Below are 16,631 nucleotides of genomic sequence, written 5' to 3' on the forward strand. Positions count from 1 at the left end.
TAGCCAGCTATGAATACATGCTTTTGAATACGACATTTTGCTCTTAGGGCTCCTACAGATAACACAGCGAGCACCCAAGCTACGAGCTGGGATGGAGCTGCCTCATGATGGCACGCTGCTTGCCTCGACCCCATCGCCATGGCTGTGCTGCTGCCTCAGTGCCATCACACCATGCTCTGCCATGGCAGAGGGCTCCTGGCTGCGCCCCCCACCCCTCACCGTGTGCTCTGAGCACAGCAGCACGCAGCATCCCTCCGAGCACAGCCCTCCTCCCAGGCTCGAGACCGAGGGCCGCGAGGTTGTGTTCACTCAGCCAGAAACATGATGTATCTTGTGGCCTCTGAGCCCAACCGCAGCTGTTTGTAATGTCAGGGTAGTGCTCCGAAATGAATTACAGCTGGTATTTCATCACACGCGTTATTCGGCTGAAGGATAAAGCAGAGGAAGCCGGGACAATTCAGCGAGGAGAGCGAGCTGACAGTTCGTGAATAAATGATGCATTATTCACTCCGCTCCTGTTGCTCTGTGCGCTCGTCCCGATTCCTCCACTAAAGCTGGTTCCTTTCAAACCCGGCTGCGTTTCCATCTCCCCGCCTGACCCGGAGTGACAGATGAAATGGTCAGGAAATATTCTTCGGAATTGCAAGTTCTGTCAAAGCTGATTCTGAGAACCGCTTGCGGAAAATTCCTATCAGCTGCTGATTTTCACCCCTTTGCACCTCGAATATGGTGTGTGAGCTTTCTGACTTGATGTTATTTCGGTTCTAAAAGCACTTCAGGATTATTGTCAGAACAAGCACTTTCTTTTCAGCAGCCTCTCTACTCCCTGTTACAGTTCCTAGCAGGGCTGTTGCTGATTTGGCCTCTTTGTGCCAAGCATTGCACAAACAGTGTGCACAAGACCTGATGTCTCCAAGCTGAGCAGAGCCTGGGTTTGGCTTTGAGGTTGGCTTTGAGGTTGGTTTTGAGGTTGACTTTTGAAGTTGGCTTTGGGGTTGATTTAGGAGTTGGCTTTGGGGTTGGCTTTGGGGTTGACTTTGGGGTTGGCTTTGGAGTTGGCTTTGGGGTTGGCTTTGGGGTTGGCTTTGGGGTTGGCTTTGGAGTTGGCTTTGGGGTTGGCTTTGGGGTTGGCTTTGGAGTTGGCTTTGGAGTTGGCTTTGGAGTTGGCTTTGGGGTTGGCTTTGGGGTTGGCTTTGGAGTTGGCTTTGGGGTTGGCTTTGGGGTTGGCTTTCAGCTGCTGCAGTCAAACCAGTTGGGATCTGACACCTCTTCCATGTCTCTGGGGTGGAAATCCATGGATGGGGCAAGCACAAGCCCTGTGCCAACCCCAGAGTTAGGCTGAAAATGTGGTCCTTCATATGTGGTCCTTCTGTGGATCACACATGGTCCATATGACGTGCGTGGAACAAGGCAAGTCCCTGCTGTGCTGTGGATTGAGTTTGACCTACTGTTGAGGAAATCTAAAACTTCAGAAGGAAGAGTGTTTGCACAAGTAGAGAATGCAGCACCAGAGAGGAAATGGCAGAGTTCAGTGCTGAGATGGGGGGGAGATGGAAGAGAAAGCAATATGAAGATCTGTGCAAGCTGAAAGCTGGGCAACGTACCCAAGCAAAGAAGGAGATCCCAAACAAAATTCAGAGAAGGGAAAAGAAGGATTTGGGGCAGGATCTGACATGTGATGCGCAGGCAAAGGTCAGCAGCCGGTGGCAGCGCCCCTGGGATTGAGTGGAGCTGCTGGGGAGCAGCTCTGTGCAGCAGCTGTGAGTGCTGCGTTGCTGCACAGCGTTCCTTGGAGCTCCCCTCGGGCAGCGCAATCACAGAGCACTGCTGAGCTTTAACCTCACTTGGAGCTGCTTCGCACAGAGCCGTGTCCACGTCGTGCTTATTGAGACTGGGAGGAAACGTGCAGAGCGGACAGAAAACTTCCTTTGCTAATTTCTCCATCTGTTTTGTGCCTTTGCTCTGTTTGCTGTGTGGGTGCTCGTCGGAACATGGGCGTTTCGAAGCTGTTGTGCAGCTTTTCCCAGTAAACATGCTTTGACAGTCACTTCAAGTGGGGCTTTTGCTGCAATTCTCATGTTTCATTTCTTTATGTTCTGCCAATCCAGCTGAGTCCTGCTGCTCTTCTTTGTCCCTCTGCTATTCCAGTCCAACCCTGCCCCCTACATGAACACACGGAGAAGTATTTTGTCCAATTTAAAGCTAAGCAATTTTTATTTGTAGCTGTAAGTGGGTCCATTAGTGCTAGTCAGAGGAAAGCTGAAGAACATTTGGGAGATAATTGGGCCTGGGTCCATCAGAAGGTCTCAATGCAGAGCCTGCCGCACTCTGTGCTGGTAAAACATCTGTGTAAATAGCTCTGAAGCTGAGGTTTCATTAGAACTGCCCATCACGACAGTCCTCCTAGAGCTCTAAATACGCCAGGGACTCTTCTGCGTCTGCCCAAAATAGCAAGCTCTCCACTTAGCGGCCCTGCTCTAAAACTGGGGTCGTCTCATTTCAATGTTCCCGGCTGCAGGCGTGACCCAAGGTTCTTTGTTGTAATGTGCTGAGCTATCAAAGCCTCTCCCGATAGCGTCTCATTAGTCCTGGGAGAGGTGAGGCTGGGGTTGGCATCCAGCTGCGCTTCTGAGCGGAGTGTATAATTTTCTCGCCACATCTGGGGAGGGGGAGACGTGTAATGGAATGCAAATAGCCCTCTGTCACAGCAAAGAATGTCATTTCCAGTAGGATTTTCTTTGGGAAAAAAAAAATATATATATATATACCTTTGGATGAGAGGAGATTATTCTGGTGTTTGTGGAGCTGTGCGACACAGAAAGTCAGCTGTAACCTCAGGCTCTTTTCCCAGCTCTGCTCCAGTCCTGCTCCTTCCCAGCCCAGCATCCCCATGCAGGTCTCCCCTTGCCTGCCTGGCCCTGGCTTCCCACACAACCATTCTGCCCTATGTTTCTGCATCTCCTGTGTAAGGCAGGCCCCATCACCCCTATGCAGCCATGCTGTGGAGCTGCTGGGTCCCTCCTTGCTGAGCGCCGTGTTCAGACGTGCACATTTGTTTAGCAGATCGTCATCTGTTCCTTCTGTGCGCCACTTAAACTGCCTGTTGTTATGCAAATCCGGTAATGCATTTATGAGTGCTCTCCAGAGATTGCGAATGGCAGCTAATCTGGTTAGTGGATCGTTCTGCCCTGACCTGTGTCAAATTCAGCACTGATGCTTCCTGCATTCCTCCAGAGATGGAAGCTGTTCTGCCACCGTCGCTGAGCGCTACAGCAGCTCTACTGACCTGAGCCTGGGGAATGGCTGGGAGGAAGGAGAAACACACACATGTGGAGAAGCATTTGTGATGTATTCACAGCTGCTGGAGGTGTCTGCAGCATCTCTGCAAACGGAGCTCAGCTGGTCTGGAGTGAAGCAAAGCTGGGATGAGCTGTGCCCAAGTGAGGGAGCTGCTGGTGCTGCTGTTTGGGGCTGAACAGCACAGTCCTGAACCTGAACCTAACCTAACACTAAACCTGAAATTAAACCTAATCCTAATACAAATCCCAGTCTGGCACTAACACTAAACATGACCTTGACCCCAAACCTGACCTTAATCCTAGCCATAACCCTAACCCAAAACATAATACCAACCCTTACCTAACCCTAACCCAACCCTTACCCTAACTCTAACCCCAACCCCAACCCCAACCCCAACCCCAACCCTAACCCTAACCCTAACCCTAACCCTAACCCTAACCCTAACCCTAACCTTAACCCTAACCCCAACCCAAATCCTAACCCTAACCCTGACCCTGCCATGCACAGCTCTCTACTCCTCACTCGGTGCCCTGCTCACTTCTTCCCCACACACTGAGCACAGCCAGAATGACGAAATCCCCACACGTTTCTTGCTCAAATGGTGCTTTGATTGTCTGCGAGCTGAATGAAACATTTCTGATTTTTTAAATACTGACTTGAAGCTAGATTGAGGGAAATGAGCTCTCTTATTGAACGAGAAAAGGTTCATTAAAAAGTCACTTTGTTTTGACTCTACATTTCAAAGGCAAATACCTTCAACAAGCCCAAGTCTTTGGATAATTCTGATGTACACAGAGCCCTTTCTCACTCATAGTTCAGTGGAAGGCTGCGTCACACAGCTCACAGTGGTGCTTCCATCATCCCATCGCTGCCATGCACTGTGTGGTTGGGTCCTGAGCCCCTCCTGCCCAGCTTGGCACACGTGCTGCCCTGCTGCTCCCTGCCAGATGACAGATTTCAGGAGAGCGTTAGTGATGAGGAGCTCCACTTTCATCAAGGAAAATAATTAGTGGGAATGCATGCAGTTTACAAAAGCGGTTCAATTAAAGAGAATAACAAGCCTTTTACAGCAACAAAGGAAGGGCTAAGTAGACCTCAGTGAGTAAATAAAGCTGCAATCAGTGCGATTAATTTGAAATCTCAGGAAGGCCTGAACTCGATTGGTATTCCAGCAGCCTAATGTCTCTCGTGGGACCACAGAAGAAATCATTTCATGTTTTAGGGAGAATGTGAGGCCCTCACTACTTGCAAACAGCAAGAAAAAAGGAAAAAAGTGACAAGCATTATTTTTGCTCTAAATTTCTTGTCCTTGGTAGCACAGGTTTTCGTTGGTGTTCCCTTTGTGAGGCTACAGGGCAGCAGAAGATTCCCATCTTTGATTCTTCCATCCCACCCCATTGCTGGGGCTCTGGTGGCAGCTCTCTGCTCAGCTCATCAGTGCTGGCACTGCTGCCTGCATCTGTCCTCCAGCCCAGCACAGCCATCCCCTCCCATGCGGTGTCCTCTCTGAGTTAATCCAGTATTATTCAGGGGAAAAGGAAAAATAATTTCTGTCTGAAGATCGATGACATAGGTGGCAATTATCACTGCATCTCCGACTGTGGGATCTCCCTCTGTAGAGGCTGAGAGCAGTAGGTGCACACACAGCAGCCCCCCGTTCCCCCCTGACCCCCCAGCAGCAGAGGGGTGAATCCTCATCCTGCAGAGCGGTTGGATTCCTCTGATTCAATTACTCTTCCCAAGGCCTTCTCTTGCGAAGCTGTGTCTCAGCAGAACAAAACAAACACTCAGCCTGGATTCCGTGGATCAGCCTTTCGCGGCACCCCAGGGAGGTGCGTGATGTTGGAAGCAGACGGCAGACAGGTAGAAGCAAAACAGCCCATGCGTGGGCCTGCAGCTGGGTAAACAGCTCTGCTGTGCTCCTCTGGGTGCAGCTGGTTAGGGTTAGGGTTAGGGTTAGGGTTAGGGTCCTCCTACCAGCCTGGTAGCAAGGGCAGCACCTGCACCCTACCTCGGTTTGTACCTGCTCAGGGTTTGGATTGATCCCCCCCGACCCCTGTAGTGCAATTCATGCCTTTTCCCATTTAAGCATGCTGTTTCTGTGAACCCAGTCTGCAGCAGCTTTGCGTTGCAGCAGGAAAGGTGCCCTGAGAGTGAACTTTCCCTGAGCAAGCGCTGAGTGCTGGGCAGTGCCTGCTTCAGGAATGGCAGCTCGGAGATGATGGGGTCAGGCTCTGCAGTGCGGTGCCAACCTCCCCATAGCGGCCGTTTGCGCAGCAGAAGGAGCAGCGTTTGCATTAAGCCCTCCAAAGTTTTGATAACCTCGTTTCCCTCAGGGGAGGCTTTAGGCAGGATAATGTATAGCCCACTGTTGTATGTTCCGAATTCCATTTGCTGGAGATCAGTATTTTATTGCTAGAGCAGTGCTTAAAAATTTTTCTCTATTTTCTCAGCGTTGTGGGAATTTCTGGCACCCGGAGAGGGAAGAAAAGGATTTTTTGATAAGACACAGCCTCAGTCTTTATTGGTTCTGATGGGAATTTTTACCCCCACAAATTAAACCTCTCGGTTCCCTGCAGAGGGGCTGTCATGGAGTGTGGCCTGGCCCCCCAGCACAGGCTCTGAGCACACAATTTGGTTACACCTGGTGGCTGTCGGCGCCCGGCCACCAGCAGCGCGGAGCTCCAGCAGCTCTACCTAAAAATAGGACTCTTTGAGTCTCTTCTTTTGTTCCTCTTTTTATCCCATCCTTCAGCAGCCGCCGGGGCCAGCCGTGTGCTGTACTTTAATGCCTCCCCAGTGGCTGTCCTTTGATTTGCTGTGCAGTGCCTTCAGCTCTAGCACCGCTCTGCCAGTTCTGCAGTCAGCCCGTCCCCAGCTGGCGCTGCTGCCTCCATCCCGTGCCCATCACCTTCACGCTGCCCACATCCCTCCCTCCACATGTCCGTGTCCCTCAGCGTGTCCTTGCTGCTGAGCTGCCCATTGCTTTCAGCAGCACAGCTTCCAAAGGCCATGGGCTGGGAATGTGCATCTGCACCGTGGAGAGGTTGGGGAGCCTGGAGGTGTGAGCAGGACGTGCTTCTCCTCATCACTACTGCAGAACGTTTCAGCTCGTGTTTCTGATTTTACTGCTGTGTTTTCAAAGTGTTACCACAATACTTAATTGCCACAGTTACTGAAATACTTGCATAATTACCTTCTATTCCAGTTCTCATACCGTAGCTGTGTGAGCTCAGCACTGGCTCTGCAGTTATCATCAGACAATGCTTCTGGACAGCAGTACCAGACAAATGGGTCTGCTTCTCCCTTCGGGGCAATGACAGTTTAAAAATGCCCCGTCCTGCCCGTACTTCCTCCATTTGGCAGCTTTTTGGTAGTTTATATAATTTGGCCGTGATCCCCTGTCTAAACCATGTCCAACATTTCATGCAATAAACTTAATGGACTTTTCCATCTTTGAACAGCTGAATTCTTTCTGAGCAGCTGCTCTGGGTTATTGATGGCCTAATTAGAGCTCTGCCTTAGGCCTGCCACCAGACTCTGGGAGACTTTTACATATTCCAGGATGTAACGGAGCAAAGTGTCTCCAAATGATCTCAGAGCACAGCTTGGATCTGGGGAGCTCAAGGTGGATGAGGAGGACTGAAGGATGCTGATGGGCACCATCCTGGGGCTGCAGAGGCCCCGGCACAGCGCTGCTCCCAGCGCTGGTGGACCGACGTGCCCCGGGTGTGCTCTGTAAATCCAGTTAGGAATAAATCAAAGCAGCAGCAAGCCATCGAGCCACCCGAATCTCAGACAGCTTTGTTTGTGTCATTTTCATTTGCCTGCTTAATCGAATTGGTTGGAATTAGAGGGTTTGTCTGGATAATAACATTTTCTAACCCTCTGGAACACGAGAGGGTTCGGCTGCGGCGAATGCTGATGTAAAGAGAGCGATGCTGATTGCAATAACCTGGCCCTAGATAGCATCAATTACCCACTTGTGGGGGATGTCTGTGTGCTGGCTGCCAGCCCTGCGCCATTCCTGCCTGCAGGGATTCCACTGCACCCAGCATCCCTTGGTCTGCATTGGTGCTTGTGCTGGGGGCGGGCTCAGTGGCATTCCCACTGCAGAACACAACTGCTTTGGCAGCCTTGTCAGATTGCATATTGATTACAGCCTGGCTGTCTCCTTTACTAATTTCCTCTTCTCTCGGGCCCCTCGGTGGCTGCTGGGTGGCCAAGATAGGGGCACATGGTGATGGCTGGTGGGGTGCCAGGAGGCTATTCTGCTCTGCTGTGCAGGGCTTGGGGCAACGCTGGGGGATGGAATTGCTGGGATTCAGGGGCTGCAACTCAGCTGTGCGACTTCTGAGCCATCCTGCTATGACTCCAATGACTGATGTGGCACGTGTTGGTAGTGAAGGCACCTTGGTGTTCTTGTAGACTTCTCCATGGAGGAGAAAAAGCAGCAGCCACATTCAGCTTCTCCATTGTTCTTGAACCCAATGCCATTTGATCTGGATTCACACCAGTGGTCCTACTCACAATAGTGCCATATTTCCAGCTGGGAGCTTCAGGGCCAGCAGTGAGACAGGTGTGGATCTTATGCCATGGACAGCAGGGAAGGGGTCCATAGGGGTGAGCAGGAGATCTGTGCGTGGAGGAGCTGCGGAGCCCAAGCTAAGGGCAGGGCTTTCTGTTCTGAGCACTGCAGTACCAGAATTCATCCTGAAGGCCATACAGATGGTATCACCTGGTGTCGTTATGTGGTCACCCACAGGCTGGGCTGGGCTCAGTGCTGTTGGCACAGCACACTGCTGAGGATTGGGTTCCACCAGCCTGAACGCTGCTGCCAATCAAAGGAGTCCCCCCGTGCTCTGCTCTGCTCCTGTTTGAGCAGATGAGAGCTGCAAAGCCATTAGCTGCGAGCGTGTTCCTTAATGTGGCATAAGCAGCTAAAGAAGATGTATTTATGCTCCTTCATTTGCAATTGATAATCTCAAGAGTGAGAGCCTGGTAATAAATAGTCTCGCTGGGGCTCCCGTCCCGCTGCAGCCCACGCTACAGAAGGGAATAGATGGCTCATTTGCATAAGATAATGAAACTGCAGCGAAATAGTAAAATTGCAAAGCAACTTTGTTTTAATAATGACAGATGCTTCTTAAACACTTTAATGATGTCTCTCCGAGCAGTTTTCAGCCACAAGCAGAATGAACTTGAGAGAATCAAGAGATTCTTGCAGTGAAACCCGGAGCCTTCCTGCGAGATCCACCTCTTCTCTTCCCCGTGTTGCAGTGATGCCCTCACCCCGTGCTCTGCCCCGTGCCCTTCCTTCATGTAACAACACCCCCTCCATGCTGGTACCCACAGAAGGAACCCACTCACTTTGGCCATGGCAGAGCACCGTGGGGCTGTGTGTGTTGCCTGTGCACCATCACTTCCCTGCCCTACGAACCCCTTTGAAAGCATGTTAACTGAAGCCCATATGTTACATCAGTGCTGCCAGAAGATCTCTTGTTTACTGAGATCACACTTTCGCTCTGTGTTTGGAGCCTGCAGCACAGAACCATTGATACAGGGCTCCGAGTGAGAGGTGTCAGCACCCTGTCTGCCTGCAGTTTGCTCCGTGCTCCCGGCTCCAGCAGTGCTGCATCCCTGTGCAGCTGCACTGCTCTGCAGTGTTTGGAAGCCCATCTCCACGGATCCTGGGAGATGCTCCCCGCAGGCAGCGCTCCAGGCATGACAGCACCAGGGAGCATGTGAGCCTTTTGGTTTGTTTTCAGAGTTGGGAAGTGCAGAGGAAACCCCGCGTCCTCTTCTTCAAGAAGGCATCCTCCTTTTCTCTGTTCCATCTCCAAGTCTTTGAGGAAGTGAGGCGCGTTCAGCTCACGGGAAAGTTCAGTCCAGACCTGGGGATGGGTTTAATTGGTTGTAGGGCTGCTGTTGGTGTCCGCTGCCCTCGTGCCACAGGATCACAGAATTGTAGGGTTTGGAAGGGACCTCTAGAGATCATCGAGTCCAACCCCTCAGTCACAGATTGGAGCTCTGTGCTTTGGGATCAGAGGATGCTGCTGCAGACAGAGCAGTTCTGCTGTGATTTGGGCTCTGCAGGTTAGGAATCCACAACGCAGACAGCAGGCACCGTTCCCTGATGTTTGCCCTGTTTGCCCCCATGGGAAGGGACTGATGCTCAGAGGGAGCGCGGCGCCTTTTGACGAGTGAAAATCCATTGTCTGATTAAATATTCATGGCACATGATTGGCAGCACCGTGCGGGCTGAGTGGCAGGGTTAATTACTGCCTGGTGACACGGCGCAGTGCAGCATGGCGCGGTGCAATGTGCTGGGAGGCCCCCAGAGCAGCCCCACGTGCTGAAGGAGCCGCGCGAAGGCATCGGCTGCTTTTACCTTTTTTTCCCCTTCTTCTTTTTGCCGTGTCCTCTGCATATTGATCAGAACAAAAAGAGGAGCTCTGCGGGGCCTTCCTTGGCAGGAGGACGTCGGTGCTGCGGCTTTCCAGGGCTGGAGTGAATAACAGAGATGAGAACAATTTATGAGGTGACCCTTAGGAATAATTAGAGTGGGGAGAGATTCTTTTGACCGATGCTCAGGGAATGGCAGCTTTGGGAGATTATTCAGAGCCCAGAAGGGCTGAGGTCCACCCATGGCTGTGGCATCCCTGCAGTGAGCATAGCCATGCAGTGCTGTCCCTCTCTGTGGACCACAGCTGGGCTGTGATGCTGTGCTGCATTTAGGAGCTGCATTCCAACTAGGGGAGATGGAGACATCAGCCACAGACCGAGGCAGATTTCGTTGTTTTCTAGAAATCATTTTTTATTTAAAATTTAAAACCATATTACTTCATACAGCAAACTGTGCACTTTGATATATCACAGTGTCTTAAAAAGGAAAATAATTGGAATTTTTTCTTTTTTTCTTCTTTTTTTTTTTTTTTTTTTTTTGGAAATTTTATTTACATCAGCCTAGAATGATCAGCAAGTAACACAGTTACTATGAAACCAAAATTGTTACAAAATGTTTACAAAAAACTATATTCATAGAAATTCTGCATGTCCACAAAGGAAATTCCCCTGAATGTCAAGGAGACCAGTTTTTATTTTTTTCTATTTTTCCTTTTTTTTTTTTCTGCACTCTTTTCCATTGTTGTTGTCAGTTGGTTATTTTGTTTTTTTTTTTTGTTGTCGTTTTCCCTTTTTTATTTCTTTTTGTCCACTCTTCTGTTTGACAAAGGTGTGGGCAGTGCAGTGCATCCCACACCGCAGCGCTGTGGGGCTGAGCGGCGTCCCTCCGTGTGCTGACTCCGTGGGTTTGCAGCGTTGGTGTCTTGACCCAAATCTCAGCAGATCAGCCTAAATGGAGGAGCAGCCCCAGTGGGAGCTGCCCTTGTGTCCCTGCTCTGTCTCACAGGAGACTTGGAAGGAGAAAGCAGGTGAGGAAGGGACAGTGAAGGGGAATGGGGACGCTGTGGGTACAGTTCCGTAGCCCTAATGGGTTTTCTTCATTTTCTCCTCACTTCTTCAGTCCCTCTGCACACCAAGCAAGGAATGAACCTGCTTGAGGGTTGGAAGTCACATTCCTAAGACATGAGTCGCAGGTAGCCACGAGCAGGTCACAGGGCAGCTTGCAAAAGGCTTCGATGCTTTGTCATCATAGCTGCACCTTATGGGGTCTCCCCTCTGCCATCTGCCAGGTTCCTCACTGCTGCCTGCACAGCATTGCACAGCCCAGCCCTGGCTGCATCCCAGCTGCGTTCCCTCTGCATCCCATCTGCATCCCAGCTGCATCCCAACCTGCTCCAGCAGTCAGCAGCGATGCTGAGATCAGGGCTGCCCAGCACAGTGAGCAGGGCTGGGGGGGCCGTGGGGCCGATGCTGTCTGTGCTGTGTGTGCTGTGAGCTCGGCAGCACAGTGCTGTCAGCAGAGCTGGTGCTTCCTGGGAGTGAGCAGGATTGTGATGGTTGAACCACACAGACACGTGGAGAGCTGGTGTGTGGTTGGAGAGAGAAGGGAGAAAGCAGAGCCGCAGCGGTTTGTCTTGCTGGCCCACAGCACGAGCAGCGCTGGTGCTCACCTGTCACTCTGGGGCATTTGTGAGTAAAAGGAAATTGAACTGGTGTCAAAGATGAATAACTGGTGCTCACGGCAGAAGCGATATTTAGCTCAGTAACAAAAGAGGTCTGCGGAGAAGCAAAGTGAATGCTGGTTTGGGGGTGGTTTGCTCTCTGGAAATGTAAAGCAGGTTTCAGGCTTTTTTTCTTCATTGTGGTTGTAAAAATCTCTGTCTGATGGCTTATAAATCTGCAAGGGGAGCAGCAGCTCTGCTGCCTTGCCCAGCCCCAGGGTGGTGAGGAGCACTGGTGCATCGGCTCAGGGAGCAGAGCTGTGCTCATGGTGCATCCTCAGCCAGTGGGTGCACAGTCAACAAACTGCAACCGTGATGATGTGCACTGAGGTGGCAGCTTTCAGCTCTGACTTTTCACGATTTCTATGAAAAGGTGGAAATAAATGTAAATTCTTTGCATACCTCTACTTGAGTCAAACTATCCGTTCTTAGTTTCGGGTCTCTACGTTACTTCTTTACATCAGGGGAGAACAAAATAAAGACAAATTCTGTTTTGTGGGGGGGTGGGAAGGGGGGGGAAGAAGCTGTCTCCCCTTGATCTAGGTTGCTAGTTGGGATCAGCTCCAAAGAAACCTTCCTGATGGAGGGTGGGAAGAAGCCCCCCGTGCTGTGGGACGCCGGGCAGGGGCTGGGGGCTGCGCTTTTCTTCAACACCAGCATCTGCACCAGAGCTTTGAAGCACTTTCTGCAGTGCTCGTGGTGCTCGGGGTGACAGTGGGTCTGCTTGCTTCTTTTTGCAGTGGTTGGGAAGAGATGGGTTGTGTTCCCATGGAGGGACGGAGCGGAGCGGAGCTGCTCAGCGTTCCTTTCGGTTAGCAGAGGGGTCTTTGGTAATTCTGACTCGATTGGTGCTCAGGACCAGCCTTCTGGGTTAGCGACCTGAAAAGAAGAACACAGTGCATGGAAGATTCCTTAAGAACACATGAGTGCGTTTGCATGGAGCTGTGGGTGGGTGAGAGGCACTGGGCTGAGCTGCACCGTATGCTGGGACCCCACCGGGATGCTCAGGTGTGAACACAGCAGCTTCATGGCACCCGTCCTGTCCTCCTCTGGGATACAGCTCTCCTCCCGTCTCTGCTGCAGCCCATGAGCTCTGCTGCCTGGCAGCAAGGGGAGGAACCGGGCTGTGTGGTGTGGGGCGTTGGGGCAGCCCCAGGTTGGCAGCAGTTCTTTGCAGTCCCCACACACACCATGTCAGCCCCTTCCCGCCTGGCTGCAGTTCCATTCCAGCTTGCTGGGCTGCCTCTGCTCCACCAATGGCTGCTGGGGTGCCTCCTCCATGCCAGCAGCTGCAGTGCGTCCGGAGGCTTCTCCTGTCCCTTTCTCCCAGGTGTGCCATGCACACCCGATGGACAACAACATGTCCCTTTATTGCCGTGCTGGAGGAGCTGTGCTCGGGGGCTCCTCGCTGCCCGCTGGGGCTCAGTTTGGCTCAATTCAGTTGTGCCTCCATGTGTTCTCGGTGTGTAAACATCAGACTCTGGTGGGGCGTTGGGCTGCACGAGGCCAGGGAGCAAAGCTGTAAAAAAATGAGGAATGAAAAACAAGAAAAAACAAAACAGAAAAGCCCCGAGACCCACAGTGCAGTCTGTGCTTTGACGTTGCTGCTTCTGCGCCGGTGATGGATGCAGCTGTGTTGAAAGGCCTTGTTCTCGAAATGAACCAAACCAAGCTTTTTTTTTTTTTTTCTTTTTTTTTTTTTTTTCTTTCCTGCGTTTTTTCTGTCTTTCTTTCTTTTTTCCCTCTTTTTTTTTTTTCCAAATCCTTTCTTCCCCCACTTCGGAGCAAATCCTTTGCACATCCTTCCCTCCCGCCCCCAGTTTCTGCTGCCTATGGGAACACGGGCGTCAGGCCGGTGTTGCAGCTCATGCTGTCCTTCCCTGGCAGCCGGCGGTCGTTGAAGGTGTGCATGTTGATCACAGCATCTGCCTTCACCATGACGGGTGGGGGTGGTTTGTGCTTGACCCGGCGCTGGCAGGTGAGCGACAGCCGGATCTCATCGGCCACCGCGCTGCAGAAGGAGCGCTGCGGAGAGGAGGCACAGAACGCATCGTTACCACCCTGTGCCTGCAGTTTTGGAGCTCATCTCTGCAGCAGCAGAGGTTTGGGCCGTGCTGAAGGCATCAGGTTGGATATTAGGTGAGATTTCTTCTCCAAAGAGCAGTGATGCACTGGCACAGACTGCACAGGGAGTGCTGGAGGTGTTCAGGGCTGTGGGGATGTGGTGCTGAGGGACATTGTGGGCATGGGGGGCGCAGGCTGGGGTTGCTTGGGGGCTGAGAGGGCTTTTCTGACCTCAGTGACTTTGTGATTCTATGATCAGCTGTGCTCAATGGGACTTGAGCTGTGTGCAAGCTTTGGGGTTGACTCTCTCTGCTTTGGTAAGGTTATACCTTGTGTATGCTAACTCCTGCAGGAAGACAGAGCTCTGGAGGCTTTGTGTGATGCTGGTGGGGGCTGGTAGGGTTATGAATCAGAGAGGCAGAGTCCTGCTGCACTTGCCAGTGAGCAGTGTCTGCACCTGAATGCCCTGACACACAGCCTGAGTGTTTTGCTGTGGTTTTGCTGTGGATGCGTTTCCCATTACAGCACCGCAGCACGCAGGAAGGACATTCCTACAGGCTGCCTTTCAATGCCATGGGCTCTCATTGTGCACAGGATGGGACGGGCAGGGAGCACAGGGAGTGCACCTAGGGGTGCTGTGGCTCTGCCCTATGCAGGGGGCTCGGGAAAGGGAAATCCTCAGCCCAGGGCTAGCAGGGAGGTGTGGGATTGGTACCTGCTCACGTTCCGCCGTCTTCCGCAGCTTGTAGATGAACTCCACCATGGCCACAAAGACCGACAGCACCAAACCTGCTGCCAGCACGATGAAAATGCCACCAATGTTCTGGATGCCCAGGGCACTGGCCTCCTTGTTCTCATCCTCAGGGCAGCCGTTCCCCCGCCACCACTTCTCCTTCATGACGTGCAGCTTGTCCTCCTCCTGCAGCTGCAGGATGGCGATGGTGATCTTGTCCCGGTACGGTGAGCCTGGGGGCAAACAGCACAAAGTGGGGATGCCCTCCTGGTAACCAGGACCTCCAGATCTCTCTTTTGGAAGGTGGTCCGTATGAACTTTGGTGTTTGGAAATCGGCTGTTGGGAGAGGATTGTGTCCCTACAGCCACTTACCCATGGGTGTCCCAATCCCGTAGCCTTTGGAGTCGATGAGCCCCCCGACCTGGGTGAGGTTGCAGTTCCTCTGGGTGATGTACTCGATGGTGGTGGACTCCATCAGCAGGGCGTAATCAGCTGTCAGGGTCCGCTGGATTCCTTCCTCGTTGTTCTTAACGAGAGCTGTGGGTTTGCTGCTCATGAAAGCCCACATTTTTTCGAAGGTGGAAATTTTGGATTTCTGGGAAAATGATACCAAAATAAGAATTAATGTTCTGTTTGCTGGGGAAAAGAAAAAAATTGCATCTTTACAGTTAAAAAAAAAAGACAGTGAGAGAAGACACAGAGAATGTTTTGGAGGATCTGTTTTTCTCTCTCTCTCTCTCACACGCTCTGTTGTATTTCTGTCTTTCCCCAAGCACCACAAGGAAACGTCTCCTCTGAGGTACGTGCAACTGCCAAACAAATTTAACGTACCCACATAAACAGAGGCTTGGAAATATTCGAGAAGATTGTCTTATGGTTAAAAATAGGCTCTGGTATTCTTCCACGAGCAGCAGGCGTTCTGTTAGAAAGGAGGAGCATGCTGTCTAGTTTGCTCTTTGTACAGGCACGTTTTTCTTCTAGGAAATGTGTTGGTGAGAAGAAGTGTGGCTCTTTTTGGTCTTTCCGTAACATCTTAAATACAGCCTTTGTCTGTGACCACGCTCTTGGTCGGCTGCTGTGCTGGGGACAAGCACAAGGCTCATCCTGCACACGGTTCTGGCTGTGCTATCCATGTATTTATATAGGGGAAAATGAGCTAAGCCAGGCAGTCCCTCTTTATGATTGATATTTCGGACGCTTTGCCTGTCCGCCTCCTTTATTCAGCACGTGGGTTTGTGGCTGTGCTCACCCATCCAGCACCCCAGCAGTGCCACGTGGTGACAGAGGCCATTCCTCTGCTGCTGACCCATGGGCTCATCCCTGCTGGAACAGCCACGGGCTCGTTGATGTCAATTAGAATTCACACTCGTTATAATCCGCTGATGAACCTGCGGTGCAGGAGCGAGCTGCATTCAGGAGGCAGGATAATCTCCCTCGCCTGAAAATCCGGTCCAGTGCCCGTGAGCTAGATTTGTGGCATCTATCAAGCCTCAAAGAGCAGCAAGAAATGTCGCCTCCAAAAGGATTATTAAATATCTGTGCATTACGATGGGTAATTGAAATGAACAGCGCACTCGAGTTGCCGATAACGACTTGTTTAACATTTATATAGTTCAGATCAGAGGCCTCTGGGTTCACTGGCTCTCCCTTTTGCTCTTTCTCTTCCTGCATTTAATGCTCCTTGGGTGTTGACACAGGGCTCTTAAACAACATCAGTGTTCTCCCAGTTTAAAGCGCAGAGCAAAATAAACTGGCAAAAAATCAATAGGCTGCATTTAGTGAAGCTAATAGGACTTGCATGAGGCATTGTAGCTCTTCAGGCAGCTTAAATTACATGAGACAGGACTGCTTGGAACAGAAAAAAACCCCCACTTTTCTCTTCTCTGCTCTTCTTAAATCCCTTCTTTTGACCTGCTCAGGGACTTCATTGTGTGGAAATAGCAGGATGGATGCTGCATGTCTCCAGCACGGAGTCCTGGGCTGCAGACCTTCCTGTTTGCTGCAGCCCCAGCCTTGTGTCTGCCCAACAAGCTGCTGTGGCCTCGTCCTCCCCAAACAGAGCCCTGGGGTGAGCTGTGGTTGCAAAGGCAGCTCAGCACAGCTCAGCATAGCTTGGTGCAGCTCGGCACAGCTCTGCTTTGGCTGAGCTCTGCAGTCTGCAGCCCTCCACCTCCCCACGGGGAATTTATTTCCAGTTAGTTTCTTTAACTCGGCTAACAGGAGATAAGAGCAGTCCCTCTCCAAGCGAAAATTCGCCAGCTGTAATTCTCAGTGCAGCACCAGCGGTTTGATAGAGCTGGCTATTTGTTAGAAGTCCAATTTAGAAGTGATTGTCAGTCATGGTGAGAGCAGCCATCAATCAGGCATTGCAGGAGGAATGGGGAGCTGCAGCTCACACCTCACAGAG

The 16,631-nt window shown here is 51.5% G+C and overlaps 1 protein-coding gene across 1 annotated transcript in view; it reads right to left on the reverse strand.

Annotated features, from left to right (window-relative positions):
- Window positions 1-13,196: 13,196 nt before the first annotated feature.
- Window positions 13,197-16,631, reverse strand: part of GRIK3 (glutamate ionotropic receptor kainate type subunit 3) — a 69,324-nt gene continuing 65,889 nt past the window's right edge. The window contains exons 14-16 of the mRNA XM_052698775.1: window positions 14,597-14,819; window positions 14,206-14,456; window positions 13,197-13,451 (exon numbers count right to left, since the gene is read on the reverse strand). Of these exons, the coding sequence (XP_052554735.1) occupies window positions 13,257-13,451; window positions 14,206-14,456; window positions 14,597-14,819 (669 nt within the window). The 3' untranslated portion in view covers window positions 13,197-13,256. The remainder of the gene's footprint in view (window positions 13,452-14,205; window positions 14,457-14,596; window positions 14,820-16,631) is intronic.

The sequence above is a fragment of the Tympanuchus pallidicinctus genome, unplaced genomic scaffold (assembly GCF_026119805.1).
Source record: "Tympanuchus pallidicinctus isolate F22 unplaced genomic scaffold, pur_lepc_1.0 scaffold33, whole genome shotgun sequence".
Lineage (NCBI taxonomy): Eukaryota > Metazoa > Chordata > Aves > Galliformes > Phasianidae > Tympanuchus > Tympanuchus pallidicinctus.